At 49.3% G+C, this 21,181-nt stretch overlaps 1 protein-coding gene across 2 annotated transcripts in view; it reads left to right on the top strand.

The window, feature by feature from the left end:
- BMPER (BMP binding endothelial regulator) overlaps positions 1–21,181 on the top strand; it is a 215,849-nt gene that overhangs the window by 15,280 nt on the left and 179,388 nt on the right. For both annotated transcript variants that reach the window (XM_054571349.1, XM_054571350.1), the window contains exon 3: positions 16,274–16,373. In XM_054571349.1, the coding sequence (XP_054427324.1) occupies positions 16,274–16,373 (100 nt within the window). The remainder of the gene's footprint in view (positions 1–16,273; positions 16,374–21,181) is intronic.

The following is a 21,181-nucleotide window of genomic DNA, read 5'->3' on the forward strand; positions in this document are numbered from 1 at the left end:
TGTGCAAATTGGGGGTGTGTACAGTGGCACTCTGAACACGGGGACAAGGGACAGACGCTTCTGTTTCTGGTACTGCAGACTCTCCTCTCCCTGCCTCCTCACCCCCACACGCATCTGACTCCTGCCTTCTGTCACACAGCTGTAGGTCATTCACAAGTCGGTGGTGACAATGCTGCCTTCAGTGTCCTCTGTTCTCCCACCAGGGCCCCCGCCATGGCGGCTCTCGAGTTTAATGTGCAGATAAGCCACCTGGGGAACTTGTGAAAAGTGTAGATTCTGGAGCCTTAGCCCAGAGACTCCGATTCAGTCGTTCTGACGGAGACTACAGGTTGTCCATTTTTAATCAGCTTTTCCAGGGCCTCTATGCAGGGGCCAACTTTTGAAAAATTGTTCCCATTTGAAGTTAGGGAAAGGGAAGGATATATAAATATAAGTAAATTCTCCAAGGAAGCAGCATGCGAACTAGTGGTTGGGTACAGTGGAAATTCTGTTTTTGGTACAGAACAGAATATAATCTCACTCATGTTATTGTAGGGCATTCACATTAACCATATGTACTGAAGTGCTACTTTTTCTCACGTCCTCTTCTTGGTCAAGCTTCCCCAGTCACCTGATCAGAATGAATCTCTTATTCTTTGGAGCCTTATGTTGGTTGCTCATATTATACCCATTACTCCTGCTTACCCTGAAGTTTTGTTAATTGTTAACATGGCTATCTCCCCAACTGAGCTTTAAGCTTCTTTGGGGCAAAGTAGTGTCTGATTCTTCTCAGCAGAATAGCACCTTGCACACAGTAAGTCTCCACAACTCTTTGATGAAGAAATACCACGTTCGTATGCCGGGGCCAGCGTGGATGCCATTTTCCAGCCATGAGGTAGGGCAGGCTTCCTCAGGAAACACACTCTGCAGCTGAGATCATCAAGGCTCAGAGAAGTAAAGCAAGGCAAATGCACACTTGGGACTACAATTCAAGTATGGGGATCCTGGTTTCCCCGGGGAGGCCCCCTGAGGCAGATCTCTTGCAGAGAATGCGTCCTGACCGCAGGGTTCAGAAAGTACCCCCCAAAGCTGGGAGACAGAGACCCAGCAAGTCACTTCCCTGGGGATTCTGGTTTTAATGGTCCTTGGGGTTCAGTTAGGTAGAGTCCTGGCTGGTGCCTTTGGGTGGGACAGGCTGGCCCCCTGGGCTGCTGCCAGCCTTGTCATGGGATGGACTCACACAGGGACCCACACCATTTCCTGTGGTCTTGCTGTGATGGGCGGCAGCTGCAAGATGAAGCTGATGTGACGTGTGTTTGTTGACTCTGCAGCACGAGCCAGCTAGATGTAGCAACGTGACACAGCGGCCAGGGTTTTATGACTGGCTAGTTGGGCTCCAGCAGCATCTGGAGGAGCCAGAGACAAGCGGCAACTGAGTTGATGGCCACGTGCAGCGCGGTTTAGAGATGCCCCTACCTCTACCCCTTCCATCGCCAAACCTCTGTAGTAGACGCTGGCCCCTCCTCCTGGCCACGTCCAGCCAGCAGGTACCTTGCTCATCCAGAACAGAGCCATCCTGAGAGATTTCAGTTCTTTTCCCTCTTGGTAGGCTTCCTGGTCTTTGCCCATGCCTTCCTTTACTTGGTTGCAGGGAATGTGAGGTCAGGCTGAACTGCCCTGGTCTGGTTGGTTGGCCCGTTGTCCCATGCACCAAAAGACTGCGGGCTCCATCCTTAGTCAGGCCACATACTTAGGTTGCATGTCCGATCCCTCGTTGGGGCGTGTATGGGAGGCAACCAATCAATGTTTCTTATATCGATGTCTCTCTCTCTCAAACACCAATAACCATATCCTCTGGTGAGGATTAAAAAAAAATTTTTTTTTTTTTGATAACTCAGGCTGAATTGTTCCTGATACATGGGCCTTCACACAATTCTGGTCACATTGCTAAACTATTGTCTGCACTTTAAATAAGAATTCTTTAAAAATTAAAAAAAAAATTAGCCTGGCATTCCATTGTTCCTTTATCATCTCCACCTTTATTATTTTTTTTACCATGCTATTTTCTTTCTCTGTTATTAACCCAGCATTTCCTTGATGTCACCTCTCCCCAAGTTTTGTGGCTTGTATTTCTCAGTGTCAGTTTTTAATTCGGGGTTGCAGCTTGATAACGACATGTACACACAGAATTATAGGAGGTGGTGGCTCTTCCTGCGCACACAGTTGGCTGGCCCTTTGGCGGGTGGAGTGTCTAGGAGGGAGCTCTCTGACATCGGCAGCGTTGGGCGAGCTGGGGGAGGGCCAGAGCAGGGCTGTTTGTGCTAAGACGAAGAGGTCAAGACGAGGGTGGCAGGGGAGAGCCACAGGGCTAGCTGAGAGGCGTGTCAAGTGCCTAGGTGGAGGTTTAGTAAATATTTTCCACTAATGATGATGTGCTGATATAATTTCGCCTGCTGGAGAGAATGCGCAGGGGAACTTGAATGGCCTTCAAACATGTGGGAAGGAAACACGATCTTAAAAGGATAGAGAGGAGTACAAATCCCAGAGCTGCAACGTATCTGCAGCTCCAGCTTCCCTGCCGATCTCTGACTCTTGCACACATTTCTAGGGGGGCCCAAAGGTGGCTGTGGGGTCTTGGCTCCGTGGCTTCTTGGCCAATGCCTCCTTGCGAGGGCAGGCGTTTTCCCTGCACCCCTTTACCTTGGTTACCCCGCTCTGGAGGAGCGCACACTCCCAGCTTCCAGCTGCATTTGCTGGGATCAGAAATGGAAAGCAGGGTCTGATGGTGGACGTTGATCCCAGCGCTTCGTCTTTAGCTCTCAGTGTCATGAAGAAGGGAGACTTCAAATGAGGGATTTTCCCCTTTTCTTTCCATTACTCGTATGTGTTTAGTGTCCTCTCACCCCTCCACCCCCACCACCCTTAACGTTCACCTCGCCTTCGGTCACCGGGCTCCAGTGGGTCCCGGCCCCGTGAGGTGGAGACGTTGGCCCTAGAACTTTCCCCTGGCGCTCTCAGTTCTTCTCGCCAGCCAGAGTTTTCCTAAACTGGAGCCTAGTCCCTCAGGTGTGTAGCCCGGCAGGCCTGGGGGTTGCTAGCCCTTGGAGCAAGGAGTGGCCAGCAGTGGCATCTCTTGTGAGCCTCCCATGGTGGAGAGTGACAATCCTGGGCTCTCGTGGTCTCTAGGCAGCTGGCACAGTGGCCGGTGCTGAGAGAAGGTGACCTCTGGTGGTTGCTGGATTACTTCTTTTTAAAGCAAATTTTTTTTCAAGATTTTATTTATTCACTTTTAGAGAGAGAGGAGGGGAGGGGGGAAGAAAGGGAGAGAAACACCAATGTGTGGGGACCTGTCACGGGTCCCCAACCAGGGACCTGGCCCGTAACCGAGATATGTGCCCTGGCCGGGAATTGAACCGGAGAACCTTTGGTTCGCAAGCTGGCTCTCAATCCACTGAGCCACACCAGCCAGGGCTGGTGGTCACTAGATTAATGTAATAATCTCAACCAGGGACAGCGTACAGCTATGTATGTGTAAAGACTCACACGCATAGAGTTCTCTCAGCATTTGCTTGATGAATTTATCAGAATTTTGTTTATTTGCCTACTCTTTACTAGACCTTTTTTGGCTGGGTCTTCCTGATCTTCTCAAACTTTAAATGTTGGAGGACCCCAATATTCAGTGAGGATGTGTTCTCTTTGACAGTCCTTCCCCAGGTGATTTCATGTAGATCTAGGACTTAAAAAAACCAACTCTGTGCTGGAACCTCCCACGTTCATGTTTGCAGCTGCCTTTCCCTTCATGTGTGGACTTGTATATCCAAATGTCTACTTGGCATCTCCATGTGGGCATCTAGGAAGCATCTCAAATGGAAAATGGCTTACACAGGAATCTTGTTTTCTTCCTCCCTCTCCCCGAAATCTAGTTTCCTCCAACCAGCAATCTCAGCTGCATTTTCTCAGGCCGTCGACCATGGGCCCTTTGTTCTGCTTTCTCATTATTCTCCATGCTCAATCTATTAGCAAATCGTGACAGCAAAACCTTGACAATATATCTGATCATGTAACTATCTCTGTTATCACTCTTTCCTCTGGACAATGTATTATCAACCAGTGATCATTTATTTAAAAGAATACATCCAATGATTTCACTGTTTTCATGGAAAACCCTCCAGCGGCTTCTCACCTCACTCAGAATGCAGTCTGAAATATAACTTGTTCCACCAACGTCCTGCATGACCTGGGCCCCACGCTGTTTCCGGCCTCACCTCCCAGGCCATCCTCCTGCCTCTGTCTGCTGCAGCCACGCCCCTCAGCCCCTCGCTCCTCCTGCTCGATGCCCAGCACGCCTGGGCTCTCCACAAGGCTCTCCACAAGGGCGTTTGTATTTGCTCTTTCCTGCACCCACAGCGTGCCTACCCACTCTGTTTATATGGTCTTGTTCCTTCATGCTGGTCACTGAGCAAATATTTCCTTGCTAGAGGCGCTTTTTCTGACCACCGTGTCCCATAGTACCGCTCCTTACCCTCCTGTTCCCTGCCCTGCCTCCTTTTCTCCAAGATCCTCATCAGTGCCCATTGTATCGTGTCTGTGTCTGTTTCCTGTCGACCTCCCTATGAGAGTGTCTGCTCTGGGAGGAGGCGGACTCTCTCCTTGTCATGCGGTAATGCTAGGACTGCGCCAGTGCTGGGCCCGTTCAGTGCATGACTGTTGCATGCATGACTATGTGCCATGGGTACTTATTTTTTTCTATTCAGTAATGTGAAGATCTAATTCTTTTCCCCCAAAATAAATCACGATTCTTTTTCGACTTCACACTCTGCTTTTGCGGCCGTGCTGACGTGCCTTCTTCGTTGCTCACGTTACTTTGCAGATCAGTTCTGGTGGTGCGAAAAGTATACAGATACACAGACTGAAAGAGGAAAAGCTGTCTCCAGTGACCAATGATACCAACATAGTAAAAGAGATAATAAGCGGTAACATTTATAAAATGAAATTTTTTTTTTTCTATAGGAAACTAAACAATAGATACCACTGTTCCTGCTTGGTAGCACTAAAATGATGGGTTTTAGAATGAAAGTTAAAATTCCGTATGTTGGTATTCTATGCTTTACCTAAAACATCACCCAGATGCCAGGCCAGCCATGTGTGTGTTAATTCGTACACAGAGCAAGAAAAAAGCGGCACAAAATGTTTTCCCACGGCACACAGCAAACGGACTGTCGTGCTCGCAGCACCGAGCGACGTGGCCTCCCCTGAGCTGGAATGTAGTGGCAAGTCACCCCGGGAGGGTATGCCTTCTGTGGGTCGTCACACCCCAGGGCGCTGATACATGCAGGTCAGATTCCGCCTCTGTGAGATGATTGCATAACAAGGCTTTGTCGTGGGCGTATTCAGTGGCTCCCATCGTGTCTCAAGAACCATGATGACCTGGACAAGCCCCAGGAGCAAGTGGCTGGGCCTTTGGCTGCCGCGGGCGAGGGCCGGTTGCAAGTTCACGCTCCCGCCCTTCTCCTCCTTGGACTGTAAGCTCTTCCAGGGCGGGACGTGGGTCTGATTCATAGTTTCTCTTCCCAGCAGACCAGGCCTAGTGCCTGGCAGCAGCAGGCACTCAAAAAATACTTGTTAAACAGAGGCATGGATTTCTAGTCAGATAGATTTGAATTCTGTACCACAAAGTTGGAACCAGCAGAAAAATCCAAGCGTATAGACCAGACGTCACTTTCGTCTTATTTTAGTTGTTAAATCTTCTGCAAAGCTGTTTCATGGTGAAACCCTTTTAAAAACCAATTTCTTTTTCTTTTTTTTTATAAATGGGGCACATGCTATGATTCTCATTAGCAACAAGTTTCTGTTCATGTTTTGTGGGTGACGCGGCACTTTCTGGATCACAGCTTAATCAGAAGTGGTTTATTTGCAAAATGAGCCTTCGTTGATTGTTCAGTGAGTTAAAAGTGGACACTAATGGGTTGCAATCACGTTCTGAAGCTATGACGTAAATCTGTGGCTTCCCCCGGTCTTGCTGGTATCTGCGTGGGGCCCTTGGGGAAGCCGGGGCGATGAGCGCAGGCTGCTAATGGCCCTGGTGAGCGGTCCGACCAACCCCCACTCGCCGGCCTGCCCCTCTATGGGGGATGCTGTCAAAGGCCAGCCGTTTTCACAAAGCCCTGTGACCGTCCAGCCAGCTAAAGGGCTCCTGTCCTCCTGGTCCCCTGCCTGTCGTTCCCCAGGGAGCTCGGCACCCTCCACAGTGGGCACCCACACAAGCGCAGCCCAGGAGCAGGGACTCTTCCAGCGCCTGACACGTCACAGCGCACTGACCGCTCTCTGGAGGCAGGAAGGCAGGAACCAGCTCTGGAGCCGGCTGTCCCCGGGGTCCCTTTGAAAGCCTCCGTGATTGCTGGTGGTCGGGGGTCAATTGCGCAGATGTCTTTAAGAGTGTCTCACCAGTGACCAGAAAGTTACTTTGTCAAGATGACAGATGGGCTGCGAGCCACCCCTCCGCCCAGCCTAGTCCCCGCGATGTCAGCTCCATTTACTTGTCAAGATCCGGTATTTCTGTGGCTCCCAGCAGCACGTGGGCTTTTACGGGCAACCCGTGAACAGTCTGTTCTGTTCTGTGAAAAATCGGCTCGGTGGCTTGCTGTTGACCCACAGGAGGGAGGGGCATTTGAGGACCTGGTGAGTCCCACCCATCATGGTTGGGTGACGCAGGGAGAGACACGGGCCACCGCCAGTCACCCGGGCAGGACACGGGTGGGGGCTAAGACATTCCGTGCCTGTGTTGCGGATGTTTTCACCCTTCTTCAGCAGAGAACCAATTACGTGCACAGTGAAGAGGGTCCGTGGAACGCTCAGCGTCTGCAGAGCCAGGGAGCCCAGCTTCTGAAACTGCGCTGAGTCAGAGCGGCAGTGGCCAGGATGGCCCTCCAGCTCTCCTGCCTTCCTGTCACCTCACGACCTTCCCCAGGGGTGACTTTAACTCCTCCGCCCTCACTCCGCTCTCGCTCTAATGCCCCTGCCTGCCTGGGCAGCAGCCTCTGGCTGTGCCATCGATGCTGGGAAGCCCGGCGGAGGTCCCTGAGCTGTAGAGCCTGCCGGTGGTGGTCGGAGGGGGACCCCCATTATCTTCTTGAGAGTTCAAAAGACCTCACCAGAAGGCACACAAATGTTCATAGAATTTCACCTCCTCTCTCTTTTCTCTTTTCTTTTTTGGGACAGAAGAAGAAGCTGATTCATTATTTGTTGTGTGCGGAAGGGCGCCCAGCAGTGTAAAATAATCAGAGATGTTGGGAGAGGCAGCCGGGACGCTTGTGTGTGAGGCCCCGTGACTTTTTGGGGCCCTGTTCCCCTCCCCCCAGTTCACGCCTTCCTGTAGACGTCTCTCTGTGGCACCGACCTCACCCTGCGTCCTAGCTGTTTGGGCTCCTTGAGGTTGGGTAGACTTGAGAATTTGGGCAAAGGAAGGGAAGGATGCTAACCTTCACTCCTCTCGGTGTGCATACTTGGCGCCTGCCCCCTGGCAGATGGGGACGCAGTTTGCCTTTGGGCTCTCCAGTCTGCTTCTGGGAGCCCGAGGACGGTGGCAGGGCTGCCCTGTGACAGAGTCCACTGGCTAAGTCACTGGCTGCTTTGTGTTCAACGCGTTCCAGTTGCCCCAACGTGGGGTGCCGCTGACCCCTTGCCGATGCCACATACACTGTAATGAATACCAGGTAGTGCAACTTTCTTTGGGCTACTGCTTTTATTTGGGGGTTATTTCTTGTGCGTTCTGCTCTCTCGAACGCTTTGGTTCTGTTTCACAACATGATTAAATGCGACGAGTCGCCGTTTGGCGCTGCCCTGGTTTAAATCAGAGCTGCCCTTGACTGGCTGGGACAGTCTAACAGCTTGTGTTTCTTTGTTCTGAACGCTCCTCGAAGAGGCCAAAAAAATAAATACATTAAAAAAAGCCAGACCAAAGCCCTTAAACCGCATAGGATCCAAAACAATCTCTCCAACAAACTAAAGCCCATTAAAAAAGAATTGAAATGTTAGGTAAGTTAAATATAAAAAGGGCCTCCTTATTAGTCCCCCGTTGCTTCTGCTGGCACGTGTCATATTTTCAAGGTACAGTATCAGGAGAACACTGTCATTTAATGATGTATTAGGGCCATATATCACCCGAACATTGTCTTTGTAGAGGACGTGGGTACTAAAAGACACGATTCTGGCCAGACAGAGCAACGGGGGGTCTTTACTTCTTTTCTCTGACCCCCCTGCCTTTTTCTTTAATCTCCCTCTGTTTTGTGTTGCAGAGAAGTGAGTTTCTTCATGGGATATGACTTGTTGCAAAATAATCGGGGGGCCCCAGTGGGCTTCATAAAGTCTTTTAAATGGCTGGGCTTCAAGGGCAGCTTTGTTCGGGGTCTGCCTGCTCGCTGGGCCGGGGGAGGCCGTGCTTGCCGGAGTCCGGGTCTGTGGGGTAAGGGCTTGCTTAGCCTAGACAGGAGGAAGAAAGAATAACACTCCTAGCCGTAGTGCGGCGCGCTGTGGGACGTTCTTGCAAGAGGCTTCCACGTTAAGACTCCAAAAGTAGGGCCGTGGGATGCCGCCAGTCTCTGGGAGAGATGTCCCCTCTGCGCAGATCGAGAACAAAAATGGGAGGACTTAGAGGCTCTGGGTCCAGGTTTTGGTCTGTCTTGCAAATGACCAGGGCCCTGGAGACTGAGACTTGTTTTGAGCTTTTAAGTCAGAGGCTTCATCTGTCTTTCTCAGAGGCACTATTTCTGCTCCTGTGTTCCAGATGAAACCATAAACCACTGAGGCTGATAATTCTGAAAACGAGGCATGCTTAACAAAGGTACACGTTTAAATTCTTCGCTGCAAGGAAGAGATGGCCCATCTTAGCCTCTGCACCAAGCTGTGGAGCATGGCGAGTGGGGTCGCCAGCTCTGATCCCTCTGCCCTTGGTTGGAACCTCTGCCCTGGCTAGTGATGCAAACCTGGGCACATCATAAAAGAGGGGTATATGCTCACCCATAAAATAGGCGTCATCAGTGCCTCGTTCAGCCTTCTTGCAAGGGTTAAAAAAGGACATACATACTATGTGTTCATCACCATCTGGGAAGTAATAGATTTTCTATTAACCATCAGCTGTTATTATCCTTAAGAGTTCAATAACCTGCCGGGGAAACTATATGCCCCTTCATTTTTTGGTTAGTGACGGCTCAGCTCTGGGGCTTTGGCAGCTGAAGGGATTTGCAAAAGCAGAGGAAGTTGGGGGTTCAGAAAGATCTGGAAATGCTAGTTTATGTTTCAAGCTAGGGCATGGGCACCTCCCACCTCTCCTGCTGACCTTTCTCAATTGGGGAGGAGAAGAGAGCTTGGAAAACCATTCTCCTGGAGGGGAAGTTTGGGTCATTTTCCCTATCCAATGTAATTTCTTCACTTCAGAAATGGTTTTGTTAGCTGTTTTTTTCTCTCTCCATTTTCCTCCCCCAACTTTCCACCGAGCTGCAAGCTGCGGCCCAGAGCTGTGCCCTTGTACTTGAGGGCTTTGTACTGGACCACGCTGCCTTCTTTTTCCTCCCAGCTCTTTCTGTGCAAAAGTTATGGGGAAGTCAATTGTATTATCAGTAACAAAGAACAAGCAAGTAAAAGCTTAATTAAAATAATAAATTATCAGTCAAATTTAATACTGCCGCTGGCAACCACTGAGCTATCTCAGGCGCCTCCAGGCTCCGGGATTACTTTCTCAGAGGTGCAGAGCAGAGTTCGTCCTTGGGGGCAGGCTGGGGCAGGTACAATCTCGTGTTGTCTCCTGTTCGAGAGGTCGCTCTTGCTTGCAAAGGCTTTCCCCTGACCATATGCTCCAGAGACGGAGTCTCTTTATTTTATGGGTTTAATTATCAACACGGGTGTCAAGGAATGGAACCTGCCCCCTTGGGGGTCTTTTCTCTCAGTGTTCGCCTACAACCCTGAGTTCTCGGGGGATGTTTTCACATCAGGTTTGGTTCCCTGAGTTTTGGCCCGCAGGTTAGCTTAGCACAGGGCGGGGAACGTGGCAGGAGACCTGCCACGTCTGACCTAGGTGACCCGTCTTTCCTAGAAGTTTCCAGACTTCCTCAAGTACACGCTAGTTGATTCCTGAAATTGCAACGGTCATGTAGGAGCTAACCTAACACTAACATGATACACCCACAGATTTTCATGAGGTGCCTTAGCAACTAGCCTCCCTGGCTGGCCCCTGAATCCAGGCCCAAGAACCAGTCTGCATCGCCCTGTGCATTGCTAGCCAGCTCTTTGAGGGACCTGTGACACTGAAACTCATTGCTCTTCCTCTGTCTGTGAATCCTTAAGAAACCTGTGCAATTAGTGAAATAATGTCTGCAGAGCTCTGGAGAAGAACCGTGCTGTGTAAACATGAAGGATTATTCTTCCGTTTAAGAGAAGGTTTATAATATCGCCTAGGAGAAATTCCAACCTGTGTCAAGTTCCCTTTGGCTGTCTGGGGGCTGGAATTGGGTTACCGTGGGGGCACCTCAAGGAGAATGTGACCTCTGTGAGTTCAGTTGTGGGGAGATTCAAAACTCCAGGGAGAAAAGTACGGTATGTTAGGTCACCTTCCTTGGGGAACTTGACACAAGACCTTCGTATTCCTGAAAACAGATTCCTCTGTGAGCCATTTTGAGACTCTCAAACAGTAAAACATGACTGTGTGTCTGCCCTGAATGAGTTCTTCAATAAAAAGAATTTAATTAAGGGTCAGAGTGCCCTGTTTGTACTCACCGACCACAATGGCTTTCTAGTCAAATGAAATTGTGTTCTGTAAGTGTCATCGGATGCCAGAAGTGACAGCAGTGTGCCACCTGCCACTGTTCGCCAGCTGGTTTCCTCCGAGACTGCAGAAGTTTCTGGAGAGTAGGTAGCAACTTGCAGCGTGATTTCTTCGTCGTTCCCACAGCACTGAGCACAGCGGCGCGGGTGCCAAGTGGGGCAGCTCTAGAACTTCCACTGCTTCGCTTCATGACTCCTCAGAGTCACTGGGCATTTGCCCCCTGACAGTAGCTGATGGCCAGGGGAGTCGTTTATTCAGGAGTGATGTGGGTGCCCCCTCCCCCTCAGGGCCACTTGCATTTTGGCAGGGCAATTCTTGAAAGCAGCAAAATCTGTAGGGCCACTTCCCCAGTGAGACAACAGTGATGAGGTGGCAGAGCGGCGTGTGCGCGGGTGCCGCTGGCGGGGTAAGTCACTTGTACCTCTTTGTCCCCTCTTGCGACACCAGTACCGCCTGGCCTGAGTGCCTCGCTGACATACCGACCAGCGTTCATCCAGGCAGGAAGACATGGCGCAACTTCACGGCCTTCTAGATTTTTTGGAAAAGGAGCTGGCCCTCCGAGTTGGCCGGTGTGCCAAGTGACAGCTGCCCGCCTCGCAGGCAGGCTCCGCGTTCGGGAGCCCAGGCCTGAAGGAAAAGAATGCCCCCATCTCTGCCACCTTCCTAATGTGGCCGTGGAGGGTGGGCCGGCAGGGCACCCGGCATTTCTGTTTTCATTCTTACTTCAAGAGATTTGCGATGCTGTTTCAGTCTAAAAATAGAGTGTCTGCCGGCTGACTTGTCTCTCTCCCTGATCACTCTCCGCGGATTAGCGGCTGTGTTTTCCTCTCCAGATTTCTATTTTATTATTATCTTAAAAATATAAATGGAAGGTCAGGTAATACTTTCCATAGTCCGTAATAGGACTGGTCCTGGAAGAATCTCAGAAAAAAATATCTTCAAGACATTGGCTTGACGTAGAACAAAAGCATCTCAAAAATATTTGATTTTTCTGGTTTCTCAGAGGAAAGCAAACCGGAGAATCCCACAGCGGTGACTCGCTGTTTTCTCTGTCTCCAGCCCCTCCACCCCATCCCCTTCCACCCCCCATTGGTGAGAGTTCATTCCCCTCCGCCTGGCCCTGGCGCTGAAAAATGCTCAGGAGGCCCTTGCAGGTCTTACGCACAGGGAACGGGGGACTCTGTGCTGCCATCTAGTGGCCCATCCCCGCCACAGCCAGCTGCTCGCCGGAGTCCCGTTTGAACTTGGCTGTGGCGGGAGCTGTGGTTTGGCGTGCATCCTTATAGAGCTTTGTTGCCAGCCACGGAGATTTTTTTCATTTTCACTCCTTATGCCCCCTTTCATTTTTGCATGTTGGCACTTAATTTCATGTGTCTCCAGAGGCTACACTTTGGGTTGTGATACATTTGGTCTTTCAGAAAGGAGGCAGTCGATGCAAACAGACGCTTTTGACAATGGGTAAATCCTAGGCTGGGCGGCCCTAGAAAGTGACAGGCTTAAGGAGACAGACACTGAGAACGAAGCGCGTGATGCGGTTTTTTACGCTCATGCTCGGGCGCGGTTGGTATTTTAGAGTGTTACGACATCTTTTTCCAGGGCATATTTGTTTCTGTCGCTTAGATTTGAGCAGGAATCTTGGGGAAGATTTGTTTGAGGATGCTCACCTGGCTTTCAGAGGTGTGACTGGCACAGATACCTGTCAATATCCAAAATGGTACGACTTCCCTCGCCACCAGGACCCAGCGAGTGCCCGCAGACCTTCCTGCGTTGGCGATGGCGCAGCCCCTTGGAGTTTTTCTGCTCTTGTTAGAGAGCTCATGCCGCGCTGGTGGAGTCACCGAGAAGGCGCTGACATTGTTTTGTTCTGGTCTGTACCTGGAATGCCTGGCAAATAGCAAAGAGTAACTTTTAAATGTGTAATATGCCTCTGGAATCAGGCACACGATTGTTTGTGGGATCCTGGGCGAGTTTCTTAACCTTGGTACCCCGTCTGTAAAATGGGGACAATGAGGAGTTTTTTTGTGAAATGGTGCATATACAATTCTTAGCACAGAACCTGCGATAGCCTTGAGTGGAAAAGTGAACCAAATGAGTTGTGACCTTGAATCAGAGTAGAGGACACTTGGTGCCTGGGGCAGGGGGTGATGAGGAGGCCAGTGGAGGTGGACCCCTGAAGGCGCGGCTTTGTGTGCGCCACTGCGCCCGGAGCCGGAGCCGCTGGCTTGCAGGCCAGTGTTTTTGTCTTTTCAGGGAAAGTAAAGTGAGTGGTCTTAATTAACCTGTGCTTGGATTTACTCTGTAGCTGCTGGGCCCAATTAAGGGGATGCAGGAACCCGCCACTCACCAGTGGTTCTCCGTAGCTTTTCTTCCTTCTTTGAGGGCCTGGGATTCTAAGCATGTGCTCCTGGTCCACACCGACCAGACACTGGAAAAATGGTCAGATACGGCAGCTCTGGGCCAACGTGACCGTTGGTAGAATATAAAGAAAACCCCAGGTGTTATTAGAAGGGAGAGAAACCTGCTCCCCCTCCCCCTGCCACTAACCTACAGCTAAGGTCTAGGTTTGTTCCCTGTGTGTGTACAAAAAAAAAAAAAAAAAAAATTCCAGATGTGAATCTATAAACCATCTGGTTGGAATAACTTTTGTGCTGGACTGTAATTACAAGCTATTTATTATGAATTTTGGGATCCTGTTATGGATCTTGACTGGCTCCCAGGTTTCAGGTTTAGCAAAGAGTTCCTATATTTAAGAGGGCATGTGTCTTCCTTCCTACTTATCAAACCTCAAATGGAGACTTCACACCCTCTTGGACCGCCCTTGGAGCGTTGCGTTTTCCGCATCTGAGTCTGCCATTCAGAGGGGAGCTGCACTGGGGGGTGGTCCTCCCCAAGGCTGCAGCCAGGTTTGCAGAAGGCTGGAGTAACCAATGCCCTGCGTGGGAGGGGTGTTCACCTCATAGGCGCTTTGGCGTGGGGGGAGTTGGTGACAAACTATGGCTGCAGGAAGTGTGCTCAGCGAAGCGAAGTCACTGTTCACAGTGCCAAGTGGCACACACACCGGATCGTTGTTCCGGATTCCTTTGGTGGTGGAAGAAGGGCGCTCTGAAGTTTTTAGACCTGCTCCTTTAGCTGGCATTGAGACCATAGCTATGTATTACATTTGTAATGTAAGGAGTCTGAAAGTAAACTGAAGGACAGCGACTCAGTGTCTTGATGCCGCCATCTTTCTGAAGAAGAGGGAGAGAAGGCCAGCTTTGGAGGGCTCAGAGGCAGGACCCTGGGTTCAGGCTGTCGCTCAGCTGTTCGCTAGGGGACTGTGGACCCATCTCCGCCTCCCTGGTCCCGGGAATGCGCCTGCTTGTCAGCCCTGCCTGCACACTGGGATCACCCAGGCGCGGGGAGAAAACGCCTGGGCCTGCTCCTTGGAAAACCCAGGTCTGAGCTTCGGGGGCTGGGAGGCAGTGCCAGGCTTCGGTAAGAACTGCGTGGGGCTCTGATGTGTCACCTAGTGTGAGGACCATCGCCTCATGGGATTTTAAGGAATTAATGAGATTAGTCCCCATGGAGGCCCTTACCACATCACAGACATGCAAAAGAAAGACAAGAGGCCACTGGGTTACTTGGGTCAACCACCAAAAATCATACACCGACGACCCGTAAATGAAAACCCAAAAGGTCTACACGACCAGCCTGCGAGAGTGGGTACAGGGAGCTGAGCACCGACACCGTCCCTCTCGGTGGCCAGGCAGGTCCTGAAATGGCCTTGCCAGTGTCCTCACCACACTGGCCTCAGGGGTCCGTACCTGAGGTGACGGTCATGCCCTGTGTGAGTCATCCAGTGGGAAAGCTTGAGCAACATTCTTCCCACAGCGGGCTCATTATTCCCGTGCTTCTGGGGCCTTGCAAAGCCAGGAAGTTGGGAAAATAACAGAGGTTTGGGGACAGTGGGCCCAGAGCGCCATCTGCCTCACTCTGGGGGAGCCATAGCTGGGGAGTTGGAGGACTGGGGGGCTCTGGGATGCTCAGCAGGACTGATCCCTTGAAAGGGGAGGAGGTGACAAGTGGATTTTTTTATAGAATGAGGCCCTGGGAGCACCTTGGGGGGCTGTGGGACTCCTGGGGAATTTGAGGGTGGTGTGGAAACACATGTGTTTGATCTTAGAACTGCTTCAGGATGGGAATATGGTCTGTGGGCTGGGCTTGGCCCCCCAGCTCCCAACATGCACACGCACGTGCACGCGCCTCTTTTTGGTTTTGGACCAGAAATGACATTGAAGCGTACTGGGTATCTTCGTGGACCTCCCAAGGTCATTGTCAGAGCTGAGGTAGAATTTCTCCTGCTCATATTCCTGAAAGGTTCTAGGTTCATCTCAAGGTGAGAGAGCCAATCAGTCTTTCCTCTCCGATCTGGCCCCAGTTAGGCAAGGAACGTGCTAGGACCAGCAGCCTTAGCTCAGAGTAGGCCCTGGCCAAATGCACGTTTGTGAGTTCAACTTGAAATCCACCTCTCCTATGTGTGCAAAGCCATATCGTCTTGGAAAAGCCCTGGACCTTGCCTGAGCCACAGTTTTCTTGTTTTTAAACAGGGGACAGTGATAATGCTTGCCTCACAGGATTTGAGTAAGAATGAAAGCCAAGGCACCTCACATTTAACCAGCACTTGTTAACAAAGTTCGACTCTCCTGGAAGTTCTGGGACATGGCTGTTTTGGTTCTTGTGCATTCTGTCTACATGCAGGAACGTACACTCTGTTTGGGTCTTCTCTGGGTCATTGTATCAGCTAACCTTTCAGGATAAAACCAAAGATGCAAATGCTCACCCTACTTTCATTAGCATGCGGCTAATCTAAGGCAGCTGCCCCCCCCACCCCCCCGGCTATTAAACACTGAGGACTGTGTCTCTGCTTGGCAGGGGGAATAGTTTTTTTTCCTCTTACTGAGCCGATTCAGTGCTCAACTTTGTCGTTATTTGAGTTGGAACTTTAGATTGCTGCATTTTAATGCAGTCTACTATTAAGGATTGTTGGACAGCCGTGCGCAAATATTTTTGTTCTCACGATGCAGTCCTGGCTCAGGTAGCCCAATGGGCAAAACATGATTTACGCAAATATTATGGTTTCTATAGTGCATACGAAAAGGAAACCCTAGAACAGAGCGGGAGAAAGCCTCTCTCTCTCCCTCCCTCTCTCTCTCTCCCTCCCTCTCTCTCGCTCAGTGTTTGGTCATCTAGGTCAAGTTGGCTTCTAAAAAAAGAGACTTTTCATCCCCTCTCGTCTGCCCTTAATCTAATAAAGTCCTGTGTTTCTGGATGGGTATTTCCATTCCGGAGGAGACAAAACTCTTTCGCCATTACAGGATTTTTTTGCCCAGGTGAAGGCAAGAGGGGGAGAGGGAGGCTGAGCAAGCCTGGGCCGTGTGTGGGAATCTGGGGATTCTATGTGAAGCTGATTTCCCGTGTCTCTTGTCTCTTTCTGCCCAGAACAAGGAGGTGACCTGTAAGAGAGAGAAGTGCCCTGTGCTGTCGAGGGACTGCGCCCTGGCCATCAAGCAGCGGGGAGCCTGCTGTGAGCGGTGCAAAGGTGACCGATGTCTTGGCGGCCTTCGTGTCTGGCTGTTGCTGCCGACGTTTCTGTCTGGTTCTCTCACCTTTTTGTTCACTCAGCCCTTGGCTGGGTGCAGACAGGTGTGGGGAGGGAAGCTGGCACGTGTGCACGCGTGCGTGTGTGTTGGGGGTGGGTGGTGATAAGGGGACTCTCCTAGGAGAGGTCTGAAAGAAAGGCGAGCATCTGCCCACCGGGCTTATTTTCTAAGGCAAGTTGGTAAAATGCCTCGGACGAACATGATGCCTGTGCACGATGGTGCACACACACGCCGGCATCTTTTTAAGAAAGTTTCTACGCTCCGTTTTCCCCAGGCTTCTCCCTTGCCCTACCCACCTCAGCCAGAGTCTGGAAGCCCACATTTTATCATTTTGGTCCCTATTAAAATTTTTCTTTCCTTACAAATTAAATTTACGTTGTTTGTCTTTCAAGCATCTCTGGGAACCTGTGGCTTGCAGCGCAAGTGTCTCTTGCACACCCCGGTTCCCAGCCTCGGGGCCTCGCCAGGCCTTTCCACTGCCCAGAAGCTGCCTGTGCGACAGGTCGCCAGGCCTCAGGCATCACTTCCTCCTTCAAGTTTCTATGGCAGGGGGACTTTCACACCTGTACTTCAGTGCTGTGTCACCTGTTCTCGGGGGGCAGGACCCAGGTCACACTCTGGCACCGCCCGGTGTATGTTAGTGAGTGCGTAAACAGCGCTCAGCAGAGCAGAGTCCTTGGGACGCAAAATGAGCGCAGTGCTTCTGGGTGTGGACTGAGGAGCCACACCGCCGACTCCTAATCCGACAGTCCTGGGTCGCAGAGTGTTCCCTGAAAGGCCGTGCCCACGAGGAACCACCGCGTGTGGCCTGGTTTGGAAATGGAACCTTTGGAGATGTAATTAGTTAAGATAAGACCCTAGGGGACTGGGGTGGCCCCAGACCCGATATGACTGCTGTTTTTATTTGAAGAGAAGAAGACAGACAGACAGAGACACATGAGAAGGTGGCCAAGTAACCAGAGAAGCAACTTAAGCCCCCGGGCTCTGTTCCTGAGAGTCAGATTCACTTGTTCTGGGGAGAGGTCAAGGCCTCTGTCTTTTTAAAAAGCTCCCCGGAGATTTAATGTGTAGCCTGGGGCAGGGGGCGGGACTCTGAAAGAGTTCTTGACCCTGTACCAGGGGATCCCTCTCCCACAGAATATACATATGGGGCGGGGGGAGGGAAACCTAAAAAAAAACACCCATCAAAAAAAGCTCTTACAGAAACCTGGTAAACAAACTAAAGCCCAATATTTTAGTGACAACCCTTGAATCTCTATATTTAGTGAAGATACTGTGAACTTTTCAAAATTCCCATTATACAATATCTACATGTCCAGTATGAAGACCAAATTGTTTGTTAATAACTATAGTTATTGTAAACTATAATAATTTTTTTGCTCAACCCCCCCCCCCAAGTGAACAATCAATTAAGCAAACTAAAAACAAGAGAGACAGGCCTGGGGGTTGTGCTCCCAGCAGCCAAGCGGAGCCTGGTGTGCCAGGAACCAGGTGAAGTCTGAGGAGGGTCTTCCCTCAAACCTTCAGCGGCTCTGCTGATACCCTGACTTGGGACTTGTAGTTTCCAGGTGTGAAAGAATTGGTTTCTGCTGCCAGAGGCCACCAAGCTTGCGGTCCTTGGTTACGGCAGCCCTGGCACACTGATGCCCCATCTTTCCACTTGGGCAGGTGGAGACACGGAACCTTGCTCTACCCTGGTTCCCTCACCTGTAACGTGAGGACAATGTGTGTAGAAGGAACTAAATGGGAAGATACAGTCGAAGTGTTTAGCACTCGGCCTAGCATGTAAATATTTCTTGATTAAATAAGTATAGTAGGTGCTCTTGAAATAGTTGGCAGGCTTGACTATAAACACACATTGTCTGAATCCTTTTGGAGCTGGGTTTTCCTTTGACCCTTTCTTCTATTTTTATTTTTATTTTATATTATTAGAATGAAGGTAGAAGAAATACAGTAAAATAGATCATGGCCAAGAAAATAGAACCGAAGTGTTAAAGTGCTGGTGAATGCTTATCAAAACTCTTCCAATGGTGTAACTAAATGGGGTGAGGGGACTTGAGCCCCGAGAACTGACTAACCACCTCCCATCACTTCTTGGGACTTTGACTTTGTTTATTTCCCTTCCAATGTCTCTCTTTTCCTTCTTCCCTTCCTTAGCATAATTCTTTCAGTTTTTAGCTTCAGTTAGATAACTACTACATTAATACAGAATCATACCAAAAATTTGAACAATAAAGGGGAAAAGCATATTTTTGAGCTACAAAACCCTGCATTTCTCTGAAATAACAAGTGTTACCAATTTTCTGTATCTTTCCCAGACCTCCTTTTCTGCTTTGTTTCATGTACGCGCGCACACATGTAATTTTGTATGTATGGTTTTATTTTTGCACAAATGGAATGAAACCATACATATTCTTTAACAGTTAAAAAACACCTCCACAATAACATGATTTGGAGATTTTCCCATGCCACTTCGTGCTGTTGTTTGGATTCCAGAACACAGATGCACAGCAGTTCAATTAACATCTTACCAATAGAGGTTGAGACTCAGTGTCTTGCCAAGTTGCAGCGAACCTGCTTGCCATTCCTGTTGCAGCCACAGGTGCGTGTTTCTCCAGGACAGAAACCTGGATATCAGAATGCAGTGGGAAGAGGCGTGCACTCATTAAATTGTAGTGGACGGCACTCAGTGGCCTCCCAAAGTGGCAAGGTTAGTTTCCTTTCCTATTCCTTGAGAGTTTGAAGATCGTTTTTCCCCAGAGATAGACTAGAGGAGGAAGAGCTGGTATTACACATGACAACATTCAGGCAACTTGGCTGACTTTTCCTTAAAAACTTGCCCACACAGCCATAGTGCCCATGCACTGCCCACATAGCCAGTTCTTCATCTTCAACTGCCACGTGCACACTTCCCTCCCAACTCTTCCCTGTTCCGGATATGTTCCTCCTCTTCTTGTGGTTTGGTAGGAAATGGAATCAAGCTCTTTTGAAAGAACGTAGCTGAGGGCCGTCAACGGCTTCTAGGTTTTTCTATGAGACATAGAAAGCGCTGGTAGTTGTGAACAACTGGAGACTTGTATGATACTATTTTTGCAAAATTTAGCCCAATACTGAAGAACCACAGTTACAGAATCAATTCAGTTTAGAATATAGGCTGGATGGGGAAGAGGAGAATGATTTTCTTGGCTCTTATATCAATGAGAAATACAATTACCATCATCTTCAACATCCTAATTCTCAAACATACTCCATACTCAAGGCATTTGAAAGCTCTTGGAAGTTACTACTTTTTGTTTGGTTGGTTCGTTACTTTCAATATGGGGGAAGCATGCAGAGAAGTCATATTATTAGCTCATTCTTTCTTGGGGGACAAGCAGAGAGGGCATATTATTAACTCATTCTTTCTTGGACAGCCTACTAAGAAATTTGGACCCTTTAAAATTCCCTTATTATGCTATGTTTATATTTTATTCTATGTGTACTCCTGTGTATGTGGGCCATTTCTATAATTGGTGTTAATAGTTTATTTATGATTATTGGAGCCTAATTCCATTTCTTTAAGCCGTTACAGAAGTTTATATTCATTGCATCTTGGTATTTATGGCCACGACCATTTTTCATGGGTTTTTTTGCCCCCAGGTCATTCCCATTGTTTGTTTGAGGCTAGGCTGCTGGTTGGGAACACGGCTCCTTAGTGAAGACACTGTGCTTGTGAAAGCCCTGGGCCCTGTGGGGTGTGAAGTATGAATTATCTGGTTGATTTTAAGACCTTTACCCCCACCCCTCCAACCTATTATCTTCATAGTAGTCCAGAGGGGACTTGCTTTCCCACACCGCTGGAGACTGGGTTAGTTGGTTTATGCTCATCACTTAGTCCTCACCCCAGCAGATAATTGCTACCTTTCTCATTTGACACATGAAGAAACTGAGGGCACAAAGAAGTTAAGTCATCAACCCAAAGACCAACCAAAGGGCGTCTTCAAGGAGGTTGCTGTACGGGAGGGGACAAAGAAATACCTTTTGGTGGGGGTGGGGGATGTTCTCCGGGGGAGCAGGGCAAGGGAAGGACAGCTTGTGGGCTAAGGGTCGGAGTGTGCTGGGAAGCTGCTCACTTTCATGAACAAGAAGGAGTTAATCACATCCAAAGAGGGCTGTTCAGGGGAGGGCTGGGGGAGGGGTCTTGGTGCACACAAAGGCAAGAAATAGTTCTTAAGCACCGCCTGCCACTTATAATCACCTAGGGAACTTGTTAAAATATCAGTTCCTGGGCTTCCCTCCAGATCTATTGAATTAAAACGAATCTGGAATAAGTTTTTGTTTGTGAGTTGTTGATTATTTGGGGGAGGGTAGAGGAGTCAGACAAAAACGTAACAGATTTCGATCATGACTTCTACTTATTTTCCTCTGAAAGAGATGTTGATATTAAAAAGGCAAATCTGTTTGAGGACAGGAATATGAAAGCTCATATTTCCGAAAGGATTCTTAAGGTTGTGTGTATGTGTGTATGTATTTGCGTTGTGTTCCTGTTTGCTTCAGATTGCTCCCATGATTCATTTGTTCATTCATTCATTCATTCATTCAACAGGTATTTACTAACCCACATGCCTGGTATTTATGGCCTGGCATTGCTTACCGATTGTTCTTAACTTTTAGGAAGCCAGAATATTCTTTAAAAAACAAAAAAGTAAGTAAATTATAACTAATTCTTCTCAACCAAGCATTTTAGTGTGCTATTCATTTTATTTTA

The sequence above is a fragment of the Pteronotus mesoamericanus genome, unplaced genomic scaffold, assembly GCF_021234165.1.
Source record: "Pteronotus mesoamericanus isolate MK-2021 breed Mesoamerican mustached bat unplaced genomic scaffold, CSHL_Meso_final contig_220, whole genome shotgun sequence".
NCBI lineage: Eukaryota > Metazoa > Chordata > Mammalia > Chiroptera > Mormoopidae > Pteronotus > Pteronotus mesoamericanus.